Source organism: Lepisma saccharinum, chromosome 8 (genome assembly GCF_977018435.1).
Source record: "Lepisma saccharinum chromosome 8, izLepSacc3.1, whole genome shotgun sequence".
Classification (NCBI taxonomy): domain Eukaryota; kingdom Metazoa; phylum Arthropoda; class Insecta; order Zygentoma; family Lepismatidae; genus Lepisma; species Lepisma saccharinum.
Window position 1 is genome coordinate 35,172,554 of NC_139236.1, and position 21,638 is coordinate 35,194,191.

At 38.3% G+C, this 21,638-nt stretch overlaps 1 protein-coding gene across 1 annotated transcript; it reads right to left on the reverse strand.

Moving 5' to 3' along the window:
• Positions 1-394: 394 nt before the first annotated feature.
• On the reverse strand, positions 395-8,399 carry LOC145991730 (zinc finger MYM-type protein 1-like). The gene is made up of 2 exons (XM_083127784.1): positions 8,310-8,399; positions 395-2,458 (listed from the first exon to the last, which is right to left on the reverse strand). Exons 1-2 carry the CDS (start codon positions 8,397-8,399, stop codon positions 395-397), a joined length of 2,154 nt encoding a protein of 717 aa, XP_082983910.1.
• Between the last annotated feature and the right edge of the window lie 13,239 nt (positions 8,400-21,638).

Here is a 21,638-nt window from a genome sequence, read left to right on the forward strand (position 1 = left end):
GGTTTCTTGCCAACATACGCAAAAATCCAGGTCTTTAAAACACGCAGGGTGCAAGAGAAAAATTTAATGAAAATACTCATGTGCAGTTTGCCGAACAATACTTGTGCATCCCACTGTACGTGACTATTTCTTACAAGATCCTTGAAACTGACAATTGAAATTCTTAGGAAAGACTTCCAATCATAATTGTTGGTAAAATAAATATTTATATTCACTGATTTTTTTATTGACATAGAAAAAGTTCAAAATAACTGTGGAAAGTTTTTCACGTTTGAGAAGAAAGTTTAAGCAGAATTACATTCTCATAATAATTCGCAAACAATTCTCAGAATTAAAAGAAAAAAAAGTACTATCATTTTCAATTTCTCACTGAAACACTTTTCCGTCCGGAAACCTATCGCCTTGGCTTCTCCATCCACTTACAATAAGCTCTGTCAATTAAATTTCTATATGCTGTATTTTCTGCATCAGAAGCGTTTCTAATGTCTGGAATCTTCGGACCTTCAATAGAAATTTTCATTAGGGCATTCACATGCGCAGGAAGCAATCGGGATCTCTCTGAACAGAGAATTCTGTTCATTGTGAAAAAGGTCCTTTCTACACTTGCAGTTCCTACAGGAAGGAGAAGAATTCTCGTTGCTGCTGCAGAAAGAGCAGGGAACATACATTTTCTTTCCTCTCTACATGAAAGGTTGAGCAGGTTTGATTGGGATGCCAGGTCTCCATTATATCTTCGATAAATATTGAATTCATCTTTCATGTCTTTTTCATTGGTACCACACAATTTTGAAATCTTCGTGAAATTTGGGTTATCTGGCTTTTCAAGGAAAATTTTATGGAAGTTTGCCATTTCTTCAAAATCGTCGGAAAACCTGGTTTTCATATTTTGTACAATATTATCTCTGTACTTCATGCCTAGATTCATTATCTCTTTCTCGCCCATTTTGTCATTTTCCATGTAGATGTTATTCTCCATTGCTTTTGAAATGATTTCATCGGATTCTGCCTTAATGTCCTTCATATGAATTTGAGCAATATATTCTTGTACTGCTTTTACTAACGCCATGGCTTCTGTTATATTGCCCGTTGAAGACTGAAGGCTCTTACTCAAACGAGCCAGAGGACTCAAAAGGACTGACAAGAGTGTTAAGAAAAACACAGTTGATTTTTTCCGAAATATCAACAGGAGCCCGGCTTCCATGTATATGTGCTCCAAAGCAACACATATCGATGCGTAATGCTGCACAACAACTTTCACGCTGCCTTCATACGACAACCACCTTGTTTCTCCGGGTTGAACGAGTATGTGAGAGGTGCCATATAAAATTTTCTCCGTTTCTTGAAGAACAGTCAGTCTTTTGTGGCTTCCTCTAAACATGCTGTACAATTTGTTAAGGGCACTCAGGACTCTCTTTATTTCAGCCATCTGTCGACAGTTGTGGACAAGAGATAACTGCAAAAGATGGCTTCTGCAGTGCACAAAGAGTAAGTTAGGAGAATACTCCCTCAATTTTGCCTGCACGCCATTTACTTTTCCTGAAAAATTAGCCCCACCATCGAATGATACAGCAGTTATGTTTTTAGGATCGAATCCAGCTTGTGTAAGTTCACCTATTAATGTTTTGGTAATATTTTCAGCCTTGGTGGATTCCAAAGGCACTGCGGACAAGAATGTCTCTTCAACCTGGTGCAGATCATCTCTAGACGATATGTGGCGAACACAAATGCAAAGCATTTCACGTCCGTTCACGTCTGTGCTTTCATCTGCCATTACGGAATAAAGCTGTTTATCTCTTAAGCGTTCGGAAGTTAAATCTGTAACAGCTCCTCCGATTGCTTCGAGGAAGTCTTTTGTCGTGGTTGACGACAACCGGTGAGCATTCTGTGCACTGGCTCGAATTTTCCTTGCAAGCTCACCACTACCATCAACAAACGCAGCTGTGGACACTAAATTCGGCCAGTTACTTGTTGTGTGTGGAATTTCTGATCTAAAGAGATAATAACTTAATTTTAAAAGATCTTTTACTATGTTGGTTTCCTTTTGACTTTGTTCATTTCCAAAACGTATGATTTGAGACCGAACGTTCACACCAGCTGATCTAGATGTCGATGCGGCACAAGACAGCATATGTAACCTACTTTTCTCGTGCTTCAATGCTTTGTCTCCTAATTTTTTTGATGCAGATAATGGTACCAGGTTCGATACCCACGGTCCAGTTTTCATTGAACTACATTCTGAACATATGGTGCACTTATATCCTTCTGGGGTACGTTCAATCCACGGATAGACACTATACCAAGAACCCTTCCTGCGGTTTTCAGATGCACTAGTAACGGAGTGTCCTGCAATAACCGTTGGCAGTACAGTTTCTTCAGAATCTTCGCTAGAGGAATGTCCGTTATTTTCTGGAATTCCATTGGGGGGATTCTTCATTGAATCTACTTGGACTTCATCTTCCTGAGAACGAGAAAGGGATGGGACCATTGTAATCAACTGTTACCAAAATATTAATTAATTGAATAACCATTTTCCTTCTTTGTTGTATCAGATGTTAACTTTACATGGGTCTTAAGGTAATTGCCACCAGGATTTTTTCGTCATTTTACATTTACAATTTGTTAACGCCCTTTAATATCGTATATTCGGCTGTTCCATTGGACTTTTTTCGTCTATATCATATAATTATTATTCTTCGTTCATGATTCTTCATTTATAATTACATGAAATTAGATGAAAGATAAATCAAAGCAACATCTGAATCTACACATTTGCGACCATGAGCAGTCCCAGGTTCGATACCCGGTGGAGGCACATGTCAGAGTTTTTCGGATCCCACTTTAAACTGTAGGTCCAGTCCCGATTAGCCTTACTGTGAATAAAAACACCAATTCAATCAAAATTGCGACCATGAGCAAATGTAATCAATCGGGAAAATGAGCAAATGCGATCAATGGGGGGAAATGCAGATAATTGCCATCACTTGCCTCTTTAGAAGTTGCAGGACGGACAATTCTGAACTAGATCAGCTTACTTTGAGCGCAAACACAAAGACATTTGTTTTGTGAAAAGGTAAAATGAAGAAAAATGTTCCTGGGGCCAGTTACAATTACAACGCATATGCTTGAATCACAATTCACAACGGAGTAGTCAGCCTTCTTGATGGAGTAATTGTGCATTCACCACCTCATTTGAAACCATGGCATGGGAGCAGTGGCGCTAGTTTAAGTCACGCTGAAACGAGAGGGTGGCGACAACCTTACCAATTTGGAAATAAATGCTAACAACGCCAAACCTGGCCTGACTAATCTATCCACGTAGGCATATAATAGCTTAAATAAACAACATTTAAACGGCCACACCCATTTACATGGTTCTTTCTGCTACTATATGCGTACGTGGATAGGTTAGGCAGGTCAGGTTTGGTGCTCATAGTACATATATATCTTCCAAGTTTCTTACGCTGTCGCTGGTCGAAGCCTGCACTTCGCATATTTTCCGAAATTTCAGAAATCTTGGTGCTAGGATAGCATACCGCATACGTAGCGCGACACCAGTGGTTCCGGGTTCGATTCCCGATCTGGGCATGGGTGTTCTTTGCGAGTGCCCTTTCGTCACATCATCACTCATCACCACCGTCGCGATTAGCCAAAAGTGGAGGAAAACAAATAAGAATACAAATAAGAGGGGGAGTAGTAGATATGTTAATTTTTACATTTCCTTGTGCCTTCTTTGGGGCGGAGGAGTTACGTAGCGACTAGTCCTAAAAAAATGGGAATAGGGGGTAAGATACGTTAGACGAGATTGATCCTTCAATTGCAAAAAAAAATGTACGAATCTTTATGTGAACAGTTTTTCTTATCTCCACTTCATATAACGTTCTTTAACAGACTTACATTGTAGAATTAATATAGAGATTGATATTTTGATCCTCTACGTGAGATGATATTGTTGCATATCCTCACACCAGTTTGCATTATATGCATATTGGCCTAAGAAGATAGCACACGCTGAGTCAGGCAAACTGTTTTCGAGAATCCAATCGGAAACTACGATCCACATGAAAATATGTTTACTATAGAAGATTTGTTTAAAATAAAAGGACTCTTGGATTCGATTGGATTGATTTGTTGTTTTAAGTCCACTTTATGCACAGTAAGGCTAATCGGGACTGGACCTACAGTTTAAAGTGGGATCCGAACCACTATGTGCCTCCACCGGATATCGAACCCGGGACCCCTTGATTACAAGGCGACGACGCTACCACTGCGCCATCGGGGAGGCTCAAAATGACTCTTGAATGAGGTGAAAATGGACCCCCTTCCCCTTTCAGTAGTTTCTAAGGGTGACAAATGACAACTGCCTTATCGCGTTTATCCACTAACTTCAAGATTTTCCATATTTTCAGTTTGAACAATACATATTATCCTGTGACAAAGTTATAGTCTCACTCTATATATCAAAACATAGTATATCTACATACTTATGGGCGTCCGCAGGATTTTTTTCCAGGGAGGGGCAAGCAAGGTATTATTTTCCAGAGGGGCAAAAAAGGCACATTTTCTACCATAGTAATGTTGTCCCCTCTAAAAACATTGCTTCATGTTCCAGCAATAATTAACACATATTTTTGTGTCCGAAATGAAAATATATGTGTGAAATATATAATTTTTGTTGACTTTCATTCTCCAGGGGGGCCATCCCTTTCCGGACGATTACATACTTGGGCATTTAGCGTAACAATGAGAGCTTTCTGCTGTGACGTCAGAACGCAAGGTTTCTGTCACATTGTGCGATAAAGGAGACCCAGAATTTCCCGTCAGCATGGCAATTGAACCAAGCTGATTGGTTCAACTAATGTTCATGGGATTTTTCCTGTCTGTCGTCGTGTCACTCGTGTGGCTTGGTGACGGTATTGCCACCCTCCCGATAAGAAAATGTGTTACAATTTATTATTAATAATAATTTATTATTTTCGGAAACTGTATTTTTGAGTTCAATTATACATCAACTTTTTGAACACTGAACTTCCGTTACTTATTATTCAAGTTATGTTATATCGTTAATTTTTCCCCCATATAGTTGTTTACAATAGCTCAACAAACAAAATGCTTTTTTTTTCACAGAACTTAAATCGTTTGAGAAAATTCGACGACTAAGATCAAAGGCTTGCTTGTCTTATTTGTGACCCCTTAGGCCCTTACCCCCAACTTTCTACCAATTTCCAGCCAGTGGCGAATCCAGAATTTGCAGTTGGGAGTGGCGAATTTCGGTCGGGTGTCTTACTTCACCGAGAATAAATTCTAGCCTTTACTTGCACTGTTTTATGTAAAACAATATACAGTAGCCTACTATGAACAGGAAATAAGCTGACTTCCATGTTCGAGAGATTAGCGTACTGTTTTATAAAAAATTAGGTCCAGGGCTGGAATACATGTTATCACAATTGCTCCCACTTCCACGGTAAATTCAGCCAATAGATATAAGAAGTAGATTGAATAAACAAAGCACAAGGGGTCCTTGGTTCGATCCACTTTGAGACACATAGCACAGTGGTTCTGATCCAAATTTAAAGTGTAGATCCCATTCCGATTAACATGAGCATAAAGTGGGCTTAAATGAAACTTTAAACTTCTGATAAATGACAGAACCAGTAGCGGCGATTAGGGAGGGCGTGGGGGAAGTTCCCCCCACTTTTTACCACTTTGCCCCAGAACTATGCTAAACCTTATCTACCAATGGAAAGTAAACTGTCCTTGCCCTTTTATTAAGGTAATAACAAAATATTCCTGTGAGGATAATATTGTCTCAAGTTTGTGAGCACCACTTACAACAAAGTTTTGTCTACGAGGAAAAGTGAGATATGCGTATTTGGTGGTCTTATTTGTTTCTGTTCTATTTTGGAATTCAGTGTTTTCGCTCAGCCGAAGGATTAGCCGCATCAGTGGTAGACTGAATTCGAAGTTCTCATGTTCGAGTCCTGGTGTGGGCTAGGGATGGCCAAACGGATCCGGATCCAAAGGTTACGGATCTGGATCCGGATCTGAGAGTTTGGTATCTCAATCCCATTATAATATTACCACACCTAAAAAGGTATTATGATCTTAAATTACAAAGAAATTTTTCATTAGTTAGTCCTACAAGATTTTTATTCAAGTGTTGTTCCTAAAATACTTGGCTACGCATCGGCTAACACACTCGTGCACAAAATAACCCTACTTGTTTAACATAAAATGTTAGAGGTGATTTTGTAAATGCCATTGAAATGAATATGTATTCATTCGAATGTATTGGAAATGGAAACACACATAAATGTGAGACATTCCATTCCAGGATGAAACCTTTAACACATTTAACAACATAGAAATGTTATACAAAAATTATACAATTGTTCTACAGTTACAGTTTTAAAAATTAAAATAAAACATTAAAATATATGCAGTGTTATATAATTACAAAGTTTAAGACTAACAAGGGAGGTTATCCAAGTCTCCCTCCGATTTCCATGAAACTTGGCAGGTGTATAGAGGGGCCCAAAGGAAGAAATACGTGTTTTTTTTGTTTCAGCTAAAAAATGGTTTTAGGGGGCAAAAACTACCTCAAATATCAAGATGAGGACAAATTGAAGTAAGGATCTGACCCCTGTGTCCACCTCCAATTTCCATGAAACTTGGCAGGTGTATAAAGGGACCGAAAGGAAGAAATGCGTGCTTTTTTGTTTCGGCTAAAAAACTGTTTTAGGGAGCAAAACCCCCTCAAATGTCAAAATGAGGACAAATTTAAGTGGGCATTTCACCCCTGTGTCCCCTTCCGATTTTCATGAAAAATCGCAGGTGTATAGAGGGGCCCAAAGAAAGAAATACGTGTTTGTTTGTTTCAGCTAAAAGAACTGTTTTAGGGGGCAAAACCCGCCTCAAATGTCAAGATGAAGACAAATTGACGTGGGGATCTGACCCCTGTGTCCCCCTCCGATTTCCATAAAATTTGGCAGGTGTATAGAGGCGCCCTATGCCCCCTGTTTCTTCCTATGCCATATTTACGTGGTTTCAGGGTCAGATCCCCACTTCAATTTCTCCTCATCTTGACATTTGAGGGGAGAGGGTTGCCCCCTAAAACAGTTTCTTAGCTGAAACACAAAAACACGTACTTCTTCCATTGGGCCCCTCCATACACCTGCTAAATTTCATGGAAATCGGAGTGGCACATAGTGGTCAGATCCCCGCGTCAATTTGTCTTCATCTTGACATTTGAGGGTTTTTTTGCCCCCAAAACAGTTTTTTTTTTGCTGAAACACAAAAACACGTATTTCTTCCTTTGGGCCCCTCTATACACCTGCCAAGTTTCATGGAAATCGGAGAGGGAGACTTAGACCTCCCTTGTAAGTGTATTAATTACAAATCGCGCACGCGCACACACACACACTATCTACCTATCTATCTATCTATACCTATCTATCTATCTATCTATCTATATATATGTACCATATGTATGCATCCCTACCACGTAGTTGTTTGGAGCTTTCATTGTGTTGAAAATACTTTCTTTTTCCTTAGAATGTAATATATATATATATATATATATATATATATATATATGTGTGTGTGTGTGTGTGTGTGTGTGTGTGTGTGTGTGTGTGTGTGTGTATATTAGCAGATAACAATATGTTATGAACACATTCTTACTTTCCAAAGAAGCGCTCACGTGGGATGGCAAAACGGATTCGGATTCGGATCCAGATCCGAAAGTTCTGGATCCGGATCCAGATTTCGGATCCGCTAGGATCCGAATCTGGCCATCCCTTGTGTGGGCATGGGTGTTTTTAAGAAAATCGACCTCCGTGGCCGAACACTTTTCTATTTTATCTGATTGCTTGTTCAGCAACCATTTGGCGTTAGAGCGAGGGCAACTACTCAAACCCCCTCCCCCACCTTAGCTACAACGTTCATTCTTTTACGAAGATAGAAACTCATAGAGACGTACACATAGTCACATACGTACAGCAATTATGGACATGAATGAATTACTTAGGTTCATCATTAAATATTTGACATTTTATATCGAATATTCAGTCGGTAAATTTTATATTGGTTACACTCAGTGGCGGCGATTGGGTTCTAAAACCGGTGGGGGGGGGAGGTGGCAAAACTGGGGGGAAGAGACAGTACATTTCCCTTTGTATATAAGATTTAGCATAGTGCGGCGAAAAAAGTGGCGAAAAGTGGGGGGGGAGCAACTGCCCCCTAGCTTCCCCTACTCGCCGCCACTGGTTACACTTATATATGTATATATATTACACTGTTTTCCTACTTACCACTTTCAGTTTCTTTCTGTCTTTAGTTTCATTCTCGCCCTGAGAATCTCTTTTCTTCTTCAACCACTTCTGCATGAAAGTTTCAGCCATGGTCACCCACAACACACGAACTAAGATCGTACACTGAGGCTGACCCAACCAAGACACTTGACTCCCTTTTCTGTCACTTCAAAATCGTCCACCTCCCATAAGTTACAAAAAAAAACGAAAATTAGTGTTGCTAACCATATAACAGTGGAAGTGCGAGGAGAAGTCACAATAAGGAGTCAAACCTTAAACCTACATCTTTGAATGTTTTCCTTTATTTTTTTATCGTGTGTTTTTCATGAGAAAGAAACAAAAGAAAATGCAACAAAATATAAATTTCACTGACTCGGGGATTGATTTCACAAAATTTGTCATGTTTTATTTTAGGTGTTCAAACGCTGAACTGCCAACACTGTGTGCGGTGCGATATGCTCTCTGGAAGGAGAGCAAGAGGTCAGTTTAACATTTACCAGATGGTAGTGTCCCTCAGGCGACCGCAGCTTTGTCAAAGGGGGTGACGTTTTCCAGGAAATGACCATGCAGAACATTCCACTGATTCCACCCTCCTTCCTTGACACTCTAGTTCCAGTTCAACGAAACTTCGAAAGGTCCATTGGATTACGATCCTTGCAGAGCTGTTCATATTGGAGAATTGCTATTGCTAATCTTCATACTGAAATTCTAGGGGGTGTGCCATTTTCTGATTGGGGGTGTTGGTCAAAATTTGGGGGGGGGGTGTTGGGGGGTGTTAGGGGTGTGTGGATAAATCACTGCTCATCGTTTCCTTGTTAAAAGAGCAGGGGGAGGGGGAGAGCGCATTTAATTCTTCCCAGGACCAGAATCTGCGGCCAGGTCTCTTGTCTTGACAACAGAGGCGAAGATATAGTACAAGCAATGCAAGCACTGCTTGCATAATTCGAATATCATTTAATGTACTTAATGTTCTAACCGTATTTAGTTTCCATCGCAATCGATTTCGCGAAAAAATGCGGCCGCAAACTCCCCCAGCAGCTCTGTAGCAAGCACCAGCCTCAATGCTTGCAGCCGTTCTGCGGGAAAATAAGGCCTCCGAAGGAGTCACATGGCGAAGCGTGAAATTCTGGTGGAACCCGTCCACAAAGCTTCTACAAAAAGCTGTGCTTTCCGAGCTTGCGTGATTCCCGAAAATAGCCGAGTTCAACTGAAAGCAGAAGGATTCATCTATGGGTACGTTGCCAGCAAAAACTAGTAACGAATATTTGTCTTCATGAACACGTAAACAAGATCGCAAATATAATAATAATTGTTAGTCATAAAATAACTAAAAGAAGTTATTATCACTGTTCTAAATGCCATATATATCATATTATATTACAAATTATTTTAGATTTCGCGAAATGTAAAACGCGTAAAAAAAGTTGACATTGGGAGTTGGGGCAGTGGAATTTCTGCACCCCCGTGAAGAGTTTTCTCAGGGAGGGAGGGAAGATTGGACGGACCTTGGTCCCGCACCCTGCTTCCTGGTCGGTCCAGCTCAAATTACGCCAGAAGTGTTGACCGCTACCAGTGTTTGCAACTGCCAAATTATTTACGCAGTAATTCAAGTGAGCTCTTTCACAAATTTTACAATCAATAAATTGACTGCTTTTGAATAAAACTTGGGGTGAAAATAAAGCTATCTGAGAAAGAACTATCTACTGATATTTGTACATGGCATAGAAGTAAATCGTATACATTCTGCATATTATGAGCACAAGAATATGTTTTAATGATTGATTGATTGATTTGTTGTTTTAAGTCCACTTTATGCACAGTAAGGCTAATCGGAACTGGACCTACAGTTTAAAATGGGATCTGAAACACTTGTGTCTCCACCGGGTATCGAACCCGGAACCCCTTGATTACAAGGAGACGAACACTAACACAGCGCCATCGGGGAGGCCCGAATATGTTTTAAGTTCTATTATTATGACGCAAGTGGTGTTCCCAGGGTCTTTTTACGGTCCCCATTTTGTCATCTTTTACTTCCTTTGACGTTTTTTCTTAGATATACTGGGCCAAAAGGGGGTTATGTCTACCATCCACCCCCCCCCTTCGCCCCGGGCACGCCATTGAATGATACTTTATTACTTAAATATTAATGTACATACTCGTTCTGCTGAAATGATTCTGATTCCTCCGCGTAATTTTTATCTCCAAACTGATATATCTTTCCTTTGTGACGGATAAAATTAAGGAAATAGGTTGGTATAACTTTCTGTTGTTTCAGAGATTTTCAAAGTGATCTTGTGTGGATGCTTGCATTTGCAGTTGTGGAAAGCGCGTGGGATAGTGTGAGTGTTTGTTGCTTCGTGTTTTGTGCTGTGAATTTATCGGAATGAACGTGTATTTAGGAACGGTTGATGTGAAGTGCGGGTGTATTATTGAGCAATTGAAAATTGCTTCGTTTAGCTCGAGAGAGATAAGTGTTAAAATGAAAATCGTGGAAGGGGGTCGACCAACACCAAGAGTTTGAAATTTATTGTGGTGAGTACATCGTCTATGCATGTGTTTCTTTGCTTTGAAATGAATTTTTTATAGTTTGTGTTTAACTTTTTATTTAGTGTTTAAGTTACTCCAATGCGGTTTTTAGGGTGCCCAAAAATACTAAATTACATCATGCAGCGTAAAATAAACAAATGATTCCCATTTTTTTTTATCTAAATCGGTTTGGTCACCGTTTGACCATATTAAATAATAATGAACAAATAAAGGTACCAATAAGTAAGTAAGAAATTCCGCCTCCCTTTAGTCGTATGCGGAAAGTTCGCATATGCAAAACGTTTAATATCATATGAATAACGTTACCTGGATTTTTTTTTAAAAAAGTAAATGTGACGTTTGCTGATCATATGGTTTATTTTTAGTACAGTCACTTTATTACGATATTTTGACAAATCCAGCGACTGGGTAAATGAGGCTATAAACCTTGAATCTTTCCCCTCGGCATGTCGTTGTACTACATGTTTTGTTGTACTGAAACATTGCTTGCCTCCTTCGTAAGACTACGCTTCGCTACTGCTTGACAAAGATTTCCAGATATAAACGTTCCTCACACTGAGAATGGAATCTGCTTCAGAAAGTCGCCTAAGGGGTAACAAACAGGTCCAGTCGGTTGATAGCTGCAGAACAACGAGTCCCTTTATTTGATCTGTGATAGTGATAGAGAATGCAAATACTTTGTTGCTGATTTTCTGCAGTGGTACATGGCTACTGCTCGCAAACCAAAATCTGCGAATGAACATAGCAACACCTACAGGCATGTTGTCAACATCGATCTTAAATAGTTTTTTATTATTTCGATTTCTAGAAGTTCTATTGTTCGTCTACACGCAGTGTATGCTTGCTTATAGACTGAAGGGGCCTGTGTTGCTTGTCGGTTTGATAGCGAAGAGACAGGCAACATGCGACACGGAAGTTTCAAGCCGAAACGACAAGCGACACTTCAGTCAATCTGCATGCACTCGCCACGAGACAAACTGGGGCAAGACGGTATTCAGTCCGAGCATCACACGTCAGTTCGAAAGGGTTCGTTTCCAGTGACACGCATTGCTTGTCGTCTGTGAAGGGACAAACGATAACTGTAGCGATTTATTGCAAGTGAATTCGCAAAAATCCTACAACTTCCAACTTTACGTTGAAAAAAATGCTCTGCTCAAAATACGCGATACGTAATCGCTCATCATTTAATTCCCAAGATTTACGACAGATGGCTCCACTAATTATTTGCGAGTTATCGAGTCGTAAATCACGCAACCTGGATCACCCGAAGGAACAACGGAAGTGAAAGTGAGCAGACTTGTGTGTGTAGAGCAGCCAGTCGTGTATTGCGTTCGGTACCAGCAACAACCTTTTTTTTTCTCGCGCTCCACGTTGCAAAAAATGCTTCGGCAAAAATGAAGTTTGAACTTTTGACGCTTTTGGCTTACAATTTGTAACGCGCGATGAATTGGCGAGTTTGTTCGTGGAATATAGACCGAGAGCCTTTGTTGTAAAATAGGCTACTACTATTTCTTAAATTTGGTACCAGTTGATAAATGGACGCGTGGATTGGAAAAGGCCATTTGACAGTCAGCATTGGGAGTAATATTGGGAATCGACAAAATGGACTACATGTGATTTCCAACCAAGACGTGCACGCATTCACGGGGATTTGTCTGCCAATCAGTGAAGGAAGTCGTATCCTTTCCCAGGACTTAGAAAGCGATCACGCACAAAACAAGGTAGGCAGAAGTGAATTTTTTGTAGTATTTTTGTGGTGAATAGCAGTGAGACAAAAAATACGAACCAGATATTTTTTCTTACCTGACGACGAACTATGCAAGTTTAGTACTGAGTGCGTCAAGTTGCAGAAATAAGCCTTGTTAATCAATTTGTAAATGTTCGCGAAATTGCAAATCTTAAAAAACCCATCGTCGTAAAACATTGGATTACCACGTGGTTGTGATATGCGTCGCTCAATTTAAAAGTGTGGACACAAAAAAAGAGTTCAAAATGACAAATTTAAAAAAATGTGCCAGCGTAAAACTGCTTCTTGTTTAATGTTCTGCAACGCGTTTGCCTTTTTTGAAGAAAGTATTCGTTGACATTTTTACTAAATACGTCGCAAAGTTATACTTGGAGTAATCGCGACGAAGACTTCGCCAACGTCATTTTCCCCCCACCTCCTTTTTCATCATTCTGGGATTGGGTTAATTTGCTGGCAAAATTGTACGAGGCATAACAAATTATTTAATTTGAGAATGAGCATCTAGGGAGAGCCTCTCTTCTACGTTCAAAAAGGTTCTTGTAAAATTCTTTGCACATTTCTTTAATATGAATCTATTGTCACACGGAGGTTTATTGTAAAAGGTGTAAGAACCATTTTTGATTAAGCCAATATAATTAAAAGGTGATTAAACTTGTGCAGAAACGTGAGTTAAATATAAATTGTATATTATATGCATAAACTTAACGCAGTGTCCTTTTGATATCATTGTTGTTGAATAATTGAATAAGACTGTTATTTATAAAATGCAAGCTTTTTTTTGATACGCGCGATGAAAAATTATTGTGCAAAGGTATTGTAATTAATATGAGTTAACAATCGCACAAGTCGTTGTTTTACGTAAAATTGCGAATATTGCCCTAATCAAATTGGAGCTTGTTAATGACACTATGTACACAATCTTGTTGCTGTAACCGTAAAAAGGGGGTTACGTTCTAAATTGTTGTTGTTGATCTTTTGGAATGCATGAATAAATTACGTTATTAATTGTTAAACTTTGACTTTTGCCTATTTGACATAATTTGCGTTCATTACCTTCCTAATTCACCCATGGTCTTCGACGACATGTATGCACTATAAATGGAAGTGTTGGTAGTTAGTGTTTTTTTGTAATTTATGGTAAAGGAATAATTGATACTAAGTAGTAAGTTATTTGCTCTGGTGCGTTACGCATTTTTTGGAAAAATTCGTAGCGTTACTACTTACTTTGTTTTTCAGGACTGAGTTTTTTTGCAAACGTCATCGTGTTTGCCTTGTCTCTCCCAACCTTTATTTGAATTGCTGACAAGGATTGTGAAGTTCAGAGTAACTTTGAGGTGTTACGAACAACGTAACATTAACCTCCACCCACGTGATTTTGTGACTTGTCCCAAGGTGCTTAAAATTTCAGATCCCGGCCTTTGAGGTAACGTTATAACAATAACGCCCCAGTTTAACTAAAATTAAAAGCACCTTACAAAATTGGACGTTACAAAAATTTTGGCAGCCGAGCTATGGTTGAAAAAATTTTTTGGGGACAGATATAGAAAATTTTTTTTAAATCTTGTCAGATATTCATTTTTTTTAAAGTTAAAATTTTGGAGATTTTGCAATTGATTTCTTGCTTTTGAAATTTTGTAACGTATTATTAATCGTTTTTCTCCTTATTTTTTTATAACCTTTGCTTATGCTTATACTTCTTTATGAAGTTTCACCTTCCTTTGATTTGTCTTATCATTAGTACTTCGTTTTATCGAGTACTATATTCCTTGGCTGAATCTACAAATTATAGTACCCCTATAGAATCCTTTTTTTGGCCTTTAACATGTCTCTTCCAGCAAATCTACAGCAATTTAATTATCTTCCTTCTACGCATTATGTTATGATTCCCCGTACTCCATTTATTAATCCACCTCCCATTCATAATTTTAATGAATTGGTATTACCTCCAAATGAAAGTTTTCTTACAAACCAGATTCGTTATAACACTGCAATGGATTTATTGCGGCATTTACCTTTTACTGATGGCTCCAATCCTGAACTGCTATTTCAGTTTATGCTTATTATCCATAGAACTCTTAATTTACAGCTTTTGGATATTGAATCCTTACTTTTTATTGCTCTTGCTAAAACTTTGGGACCATTTAAAGAAATCTGGTACGAAGCCTTATTAGAAAAATTTCCATGGCCTATGTTTCTTCGGCTTGTTTGGCATAGATTGGTTCCCCCTACTTCTGTAAGAGTGTTAATAGAAAAATATCTGTTACGTGGTCAACATCCAAAACAATTCCTTTCTTCTTATCTGCGTAACGTTTACGAAGCCTTTCATATTTTACCGATTGATTGGTCGGAGGACAGATTATTATATTCTATTACCATGGGCCTACAATCTTCCACACGTCTTCATTTGACCGGGTATCAACGTCCCAGATCGGTTCAGGAGTTTATGCAGATAGCAAGAGAAATTTGATCGATGGAACTATGTTCCTATAGTGAATTACATTCCACAGCAGCAATGACAGGTCTTGTAGAGGAAGAAGAAACATCCCAATATACTTACCAGTCAAACACTGACGTTTCACCTTCTGATTTACCGCTAACAAAATCTTCGGATCTACAAGCATCTTCCTTTTCTTCAGGTTTGAAGGACGCCCATCAATCGCCTCAAGTTTTGTCCTCTTCTTTACCAGATATACCATAATTTCCTCAATGCCATTCAAGTTCCGACATTATCCATTTGGATCATCCCTTTCATATAAATGAAAAGTCGGTGCCAGTGATACAAGCCTTGATAAATTCTACTCCTTCCCGTGTACTCCTCGATTCGGGCAGTTCTGTTTCTTTAATCGCTAGTGGCTTTTTATCCACTCTTCAGGTTCATCCCACTATTCTCCAAAATATTACCAAAACGCTTCACACTGTGGATAGTAAACCTTTAAACTTGACTTCTCGTGTTTGTCTCTCTGTTAAAATCAATACCTTATCTTGGAAATGGTATTTTTGGATTTCGGATGCTCTTCCGTTTCCACTTATTATGGGTGCCGATTTTTTGTCCCATTCGCATGCTAGTATTTCTTTTGCAACCTCGACTCTTACATTCCCCTTTTTTCAGGAACCTTTTTCCTTTACCGGACAACATAAAGTAAACGAGATTACAAATACTCCACCTTCACCTCTTTTGGAGTCTTCTCTTGTTACTACACCTGAAGCTGTTCATGTATTGTTAAAGGAATTTCAGGATGTGGTTACAGAACGTGTTGGAGAATGTAAATTGGACCCAGTTTCCATTCCAATTATAACTGATGTACCATTCCGTACAAAACCGTTTCAGTTGAATCCTGCGCAAACAGTCATATTACGTGCTCAAATTGCAGATCTTTTATCACAAAACATTATTGAAGAATGTTCAATACATGCATCACCATGTTTTCTGGTGGATAAGAAAGATGGGGGACATCGCCTAGTTTGCTCTTATAAGCAATTAAATCGTTTAATAGCTTATGACAATTTTCCCCAGCCTGAGATTGATTTAATTTTTCAACACTTACAATCTGCGAGGGTTTTTTCATGCCTCGATTTATGTCAAAGTTTTCATCAAATCCGTTTGGATGAACCAAGCAAAAATCTAACATCCTTTGTTACCTCCTTTGGACAATACCGTTACACTAGAGTTCCTTTTGGAATAAATTTGGGCACACAGCTGTTAACACGGGCTTTAGATAAGATTTTGGGCAAATTCAAATATAAGTTTTTGATAAATTATGCTGATGATTTGCTTATTTACAGTCCTGATGAAAATACTCATCTTCAGCATCTTCGATTGGTATTACAAGCTTTACGTGAAGCGGGTCTAACAGTAAACCCGTCCAAATCCAAATGGTTGCAGACTGAAGTAAAATACCTTGGGTATATTCTGCGTGAGGGCCAGCTTATTTTGGACCCTGCACGTATTTCCGCGATTCAAGACCTTCCTTCCCCTAAGAACTTGAAAGCTCTTCAACGTATTCTTGGATTATTGGCGTATTACGCTAAGTTCATACCCTCGTACGCAGACATTACCAGTTTTTTGACCGACAAAAAGAAAAAGGGAACCACCTTTGTTTGGACACAGGATGATCAAATTCAATTTGACAAACTTAAACGGGTGTTCTTGGAACATACTGTGTTGGCATTGCCCGACTTCTCTCGTGAGTTTGTCTTACAGTGTGATGCTTCTAGTCTGGCACTTGGGGCTACCCTCAATCAACGAGAGCCTGATGGTTCCTTGCGTCCCATTGCCTTCGCTTCTCGTAAGCGTACTGATTTGGAACGGCGCCAGTCAATTTATGAGGTCGAATGCTGCGCCATTGTTTTTGGTCTAAGAAAATTTGAAACATACCTTACGACAAAGCCTTTTACACTACAGACTGACAACCAGGCCTTATCCTGGCTTCTTCGCCACCCAGAACAATATGGAAAATTCGGTCGATGGTTGTTATATTTGTCCCGCTTTTCTTACCTTGTTGAACACATTCCTTCCCGTCTCAATCCCGTTGCTGATTGCCTCTCCCGTATGTTTTGTCCACAGGAGTTTGAATCATCTCAACTACCTATAACTTCTTTGGCTTGTGTAGCCCCAAAACTCCAAATTATTCCTTTCAGCAAAACTGATATTATTGATTTGCAACAAAAGGACACCCAGTTATTTCCTATCATCCAAGCACTTAAGTCAGGTAGACCGGATAAATATTATGCCTTATACCAAGATCTTTTGGTATGGCAACCTCCTCATACAAATTCGTCATTGGTTGTTGTTCCTCAGTCTTTACAGCATTTAATATGTCGTTATTATCACGACACACCTTGTGGTGGTTCACACCTGGGCATAAATAAATGTACCAAAAAGATCAATTCTATATATTGGTGGCCTACATGTCGACAGGACATTAAGCAATATATTCGCACTTGTGATGTTTGTCAGAAAGCTAAATTGGCGATTCGTAAGCCTCCGGGCTTTTTGTCTTCTGAAGTTATTCGACACCCTTGGCGTCGCCTGTATATAGACCTTGTCGGACCTTTAGTTCGTTCTTCCAGGGGTAATAATTTTATCTTGGTCGTAGTGGATGCATTTTCAAAATGGGTTTCATTGTACCCAATTCGTTCTGCTACATCTATTCAAGTGGTTGAAAAACTTCGTTCCTTGTTTCTTACGTTTGGCGCACCCTGTGAACTAGTTTCAGATAATGCTTCCTATTTTAGATCTCGTCTTCTCAATAACTTTCTATTCGAGTCGCAGGTCAAGCACATATACACAAGTGCCTATTACCCAAATCCATCTTTAGCCGAACGTTTTATTCGTAACCTTAAGGCATCACTTATCAGTTACCATTCTGATGATCACACAAAATGGGATATTCATCTACAGGCTATTGCTTTTGCATTTAATACTGCGGTTCATGATAGTATTCAGACCTCTCCCTCTCAAATAATATTCGGCCGCGACATTGACGGACCGATGAATTTTCATTGGGAACTTCAAAGTGACTCAGCATTAGCGGGTCCTCCTTCCTCTGAATGTGCACATTGCTGGGCACAAGCGTACCACCATTTACAGAAAGCATGGCATACTCGTAAGACGAAGTATGATCCTAAACGACAGGCATCTACATTTAAAGTTGGCGACTTGGTTCTTTTTCGAACTTTTCCACAGAGTAATGCTTTACAAAATGTTTCAGCCAAATTACAAGAACGTTGGTCGGGTCCTACCCAAATTTCTAAATTTTTGGGCCCTGTTACTGTATTACTAGTTGATCCTGATACGCAAGTCTTTGTAAGAAAGGTCCACATTTCTCATATTAAGTCTTATCATATTCGCGATCCACCTACTTCTCCGGATGTGACTCTCAAAGTTCCTTTAGCTTCACTGTTTGTTGAGAATACTCCACCACCATTAATTAGACCTCATACGTCATTAATTTGTTCATTCTGCCGTAAAGCTGGACACAAAGCAAATTTTTGTAGACTTAGAATTTCCAGGATGCGTACGCAACCTTGATAAACTTATGGGTAATGACTGTACATAGAATATATACAACTTATGTTTTGATAGATGTATGTAGGAGTGTTCTTGTGTTAATGTTTCCTTTCTACATGAATATTTCTTTTTTGGCAAATTAATGCTCTGTTTTGACCACTCCAATGTATAGATTTTCTAAGGATTCTCTTAAGATGAAATTAGTATATTTATTGTATAATGTATATATGTATTCCTTTTTAATAATGTTTGCTGTAGTATGTCATTTATTATAATATGGTTTACAATACCATTTGCATGAAATCAATTTTCATATATTGCATCTTACATTGATAACATTTTTGTTTGCTTTCTAACTAAGAGGCTTTAACATTAAATTCACTTGTCTTTGCATATATGTTTCACCATGAATTTAGAAATTTTGTAAAAATACTCATTCCGTAAATGTCCCTTCTTCAATCAATCTTTCCTCTTTCTTTCCTATATGCTCTTCTTCTCCCTATTTTAATTTAAGGTTATTTTTTCTTTTCATGTATTTTACGGAGGAAACATTCGTCAAAAAATTGATTTACCAAATCGATCCTGGCATATTTTGGGACAAACATATGGATTATTACTCCTTTTGCATCATTCTTCTGGTCATCGTTATGCAACTACATTTTCAATATTAAGATTCTATAATGGATGTATTCAAACAATGTATATTCTACGCCTTTTTTTCTCTCTTTTTCAGAATCAACATCATTTTTATATGTTAATATATATATTTTTACAATGTCACTGTGTGATTATATACTTATATTTATCACAGTTAATATTGTCAATGTAAAATCTTTTGCATCTGGTCTTTTTGAAATGAAAATTGCTTGTTTGGTGTATTTTATGCATACGCCATTAATTTTCATCATATATATATATATAGGTGTTTATATATTTCTATTGCTGATATTTCCTAGGTCTTATCTATTTATATATATATATCTATTTTTATTAATATTTATATGTTTGGTTGTAAATAACTCTGTTAATATTTAAATTCATCATATGGGTTGGTTGATACTAACTGTTAGAGGTTCGAAAATTGTAAAGATGCTCACGTGGGGATTTTGTTTTTTCATTGCCAGTTGGGGGAGAATTTGTAGCGATTTATTGCAAGTGAATTCGCAAAAATCCTACAACTTCCAACTTTACGTTGAAAAAAATGCTCTGCTCAAAATACGCGATACGTAATCGCTCATCATTTAATTCCCAAGATTTACGACAGATGGCTCCACTAATTATTTGCGAGTTATCGAGTCGTAAATCACGCAACCTGGATCACCCGAAGAAACAACGGAAGTGAAAGTGAGCAGACTTGTGTGTGTAGAGCAGCCAGTCGTGTATTGCGTTCGGTACCAGCAACAACCTTTTTTTTCTCGCGCTCCACGTTGCAAAAAATGCTTCGGCAAAAATGAAGTTTGAACTTTTGACGCTTTTGGCTTACAATTTGTAACGCGCGATGAATTGGCGAGTTTGTTCGTGGAATATAGACCGAGAGCCTTTGTTGTAAAATAGGCTACTACTATTTCTTAAATTTGGTACCAGTTGATAAATGGACGCGTGGATTGGAAAAGGCCATTTGACAGTCAGCATTGGGAGTAATATTGGGAATCGACAAAATGGACTACATGTGATTTCCAACCAAGACGTGCACGCATTCACGGGGATTTGTCTGCCAATCAGTGAAGGAAGTCGTATCCTTTCCCAGGACTTAGAAAGCGATCACGCACAAAACAAGGTAGGCAGAAGTGAATTTTTTGTAGTATTTTTGTGGTGAATAGCAGTGAGCCAAAAAATACGAACCAGATATTTTTTCTTACCTGACGACGAACTATGCAAGTTTAGTACTGAGTGCGTCAAGTTGCAGAAATAAGCCTTGTTAATCAATTTGTAAATGTTCGCGAAATTGCAAATCTTAAAAAACCCATCGTCGTAAAACATTGGATTACCACGTGGTTGTGATATGCGTCGCTCAATTTAAAAGTGTGGACACAAAAAAAGAGTTCAAAATGACAAATTTAAAAAAATGTGCCAGCGTAAAACTGCTTCTTGTTTAATGTTCTGCAACGCGTTTGCCTTTTTTGAAGAAAGTATTCGTTGACATTTTTACTAAATACGTCGCAAAGTTATACTTGGAGTAATCGCGACGAAGACTTCGCCAACGTCATTTTCCCCCCACCTCCTTTTTCATCATTCTGGGATTGGGTTAATTTGCTGGCAAAATTGTACGAGGCATAACAAATTATTTAATTTGAGAATGAGCATCTAGGGAGAGCCTCTCTTCTACGTTCAAAAAGGTTCTCGTAAAATTCTTTGCACATTTCTTTAATATGAATCTATTGTCACACGGAGGTTTATTGTAAAAGGTGTAAGAACCATTTTTGATTAAGCCAATATAATTAAAAGGTGATTAAACTTGTGCAGAAACGTGAGTTAAATATAAATTGTATATTATATGCATAAACTTAACGCAGTGTCCTTTTGATATCATTGTTGTTGAATAATTGAATAAGACTGTTATTTATAAAATGCAAGCTTTTTTTGATACGCGCGATGAAAAATTATTGTGCAAAGGTATTGTAATTAATATGAGTTAACAATCGCACAAGTCGTTGTTTTACGTAAAATTGCGAATATTGCCCTAATCAAATTGGAGCTTGTTAATGACACTATGTACACAATCTTGTTGCTGTAACCGTAAAAACGGGGTTACGTTCTAAATTGTTGTTGTTGATCTTTTGGAATGCATGAATAAATTACGTTATTAATTGTTAAACTTTGACTTTTGCCTATTTGACATAATTTGCGTTCATTACCTTCCTAATTCACCCATGGTCTTCGACGACATGTATGCACTATAAATGGAAGTGTTGGTAGTTAGTGTTTTTTTGTAATTTATGGTGAAGGAATAATTGATACTAAGTAGTAAGTTATTTGCTCTGGTGCGTTACGCATTTTTTGGAAAAATTCGTAGCGTTACTACTTA

Excerpts from the sequence above, each read along its gene's own strand:
- LOC145991730 (XM_083127784.1), bottom strand. The coding sequence starts at position 8,399 with ATGGCTGAAACTTTCATGCAGAAGTGGTTGAAGAAGAAAAGAGATTCT. Across the intron at positions 2,459-8,309 it reads ACAGAAAGAAACTGAAAGTG|GAAGATGAAGTCCAAGTAGA; the intron begins GTAAGTAGGAAA and ends TCTCGTTCTCAG.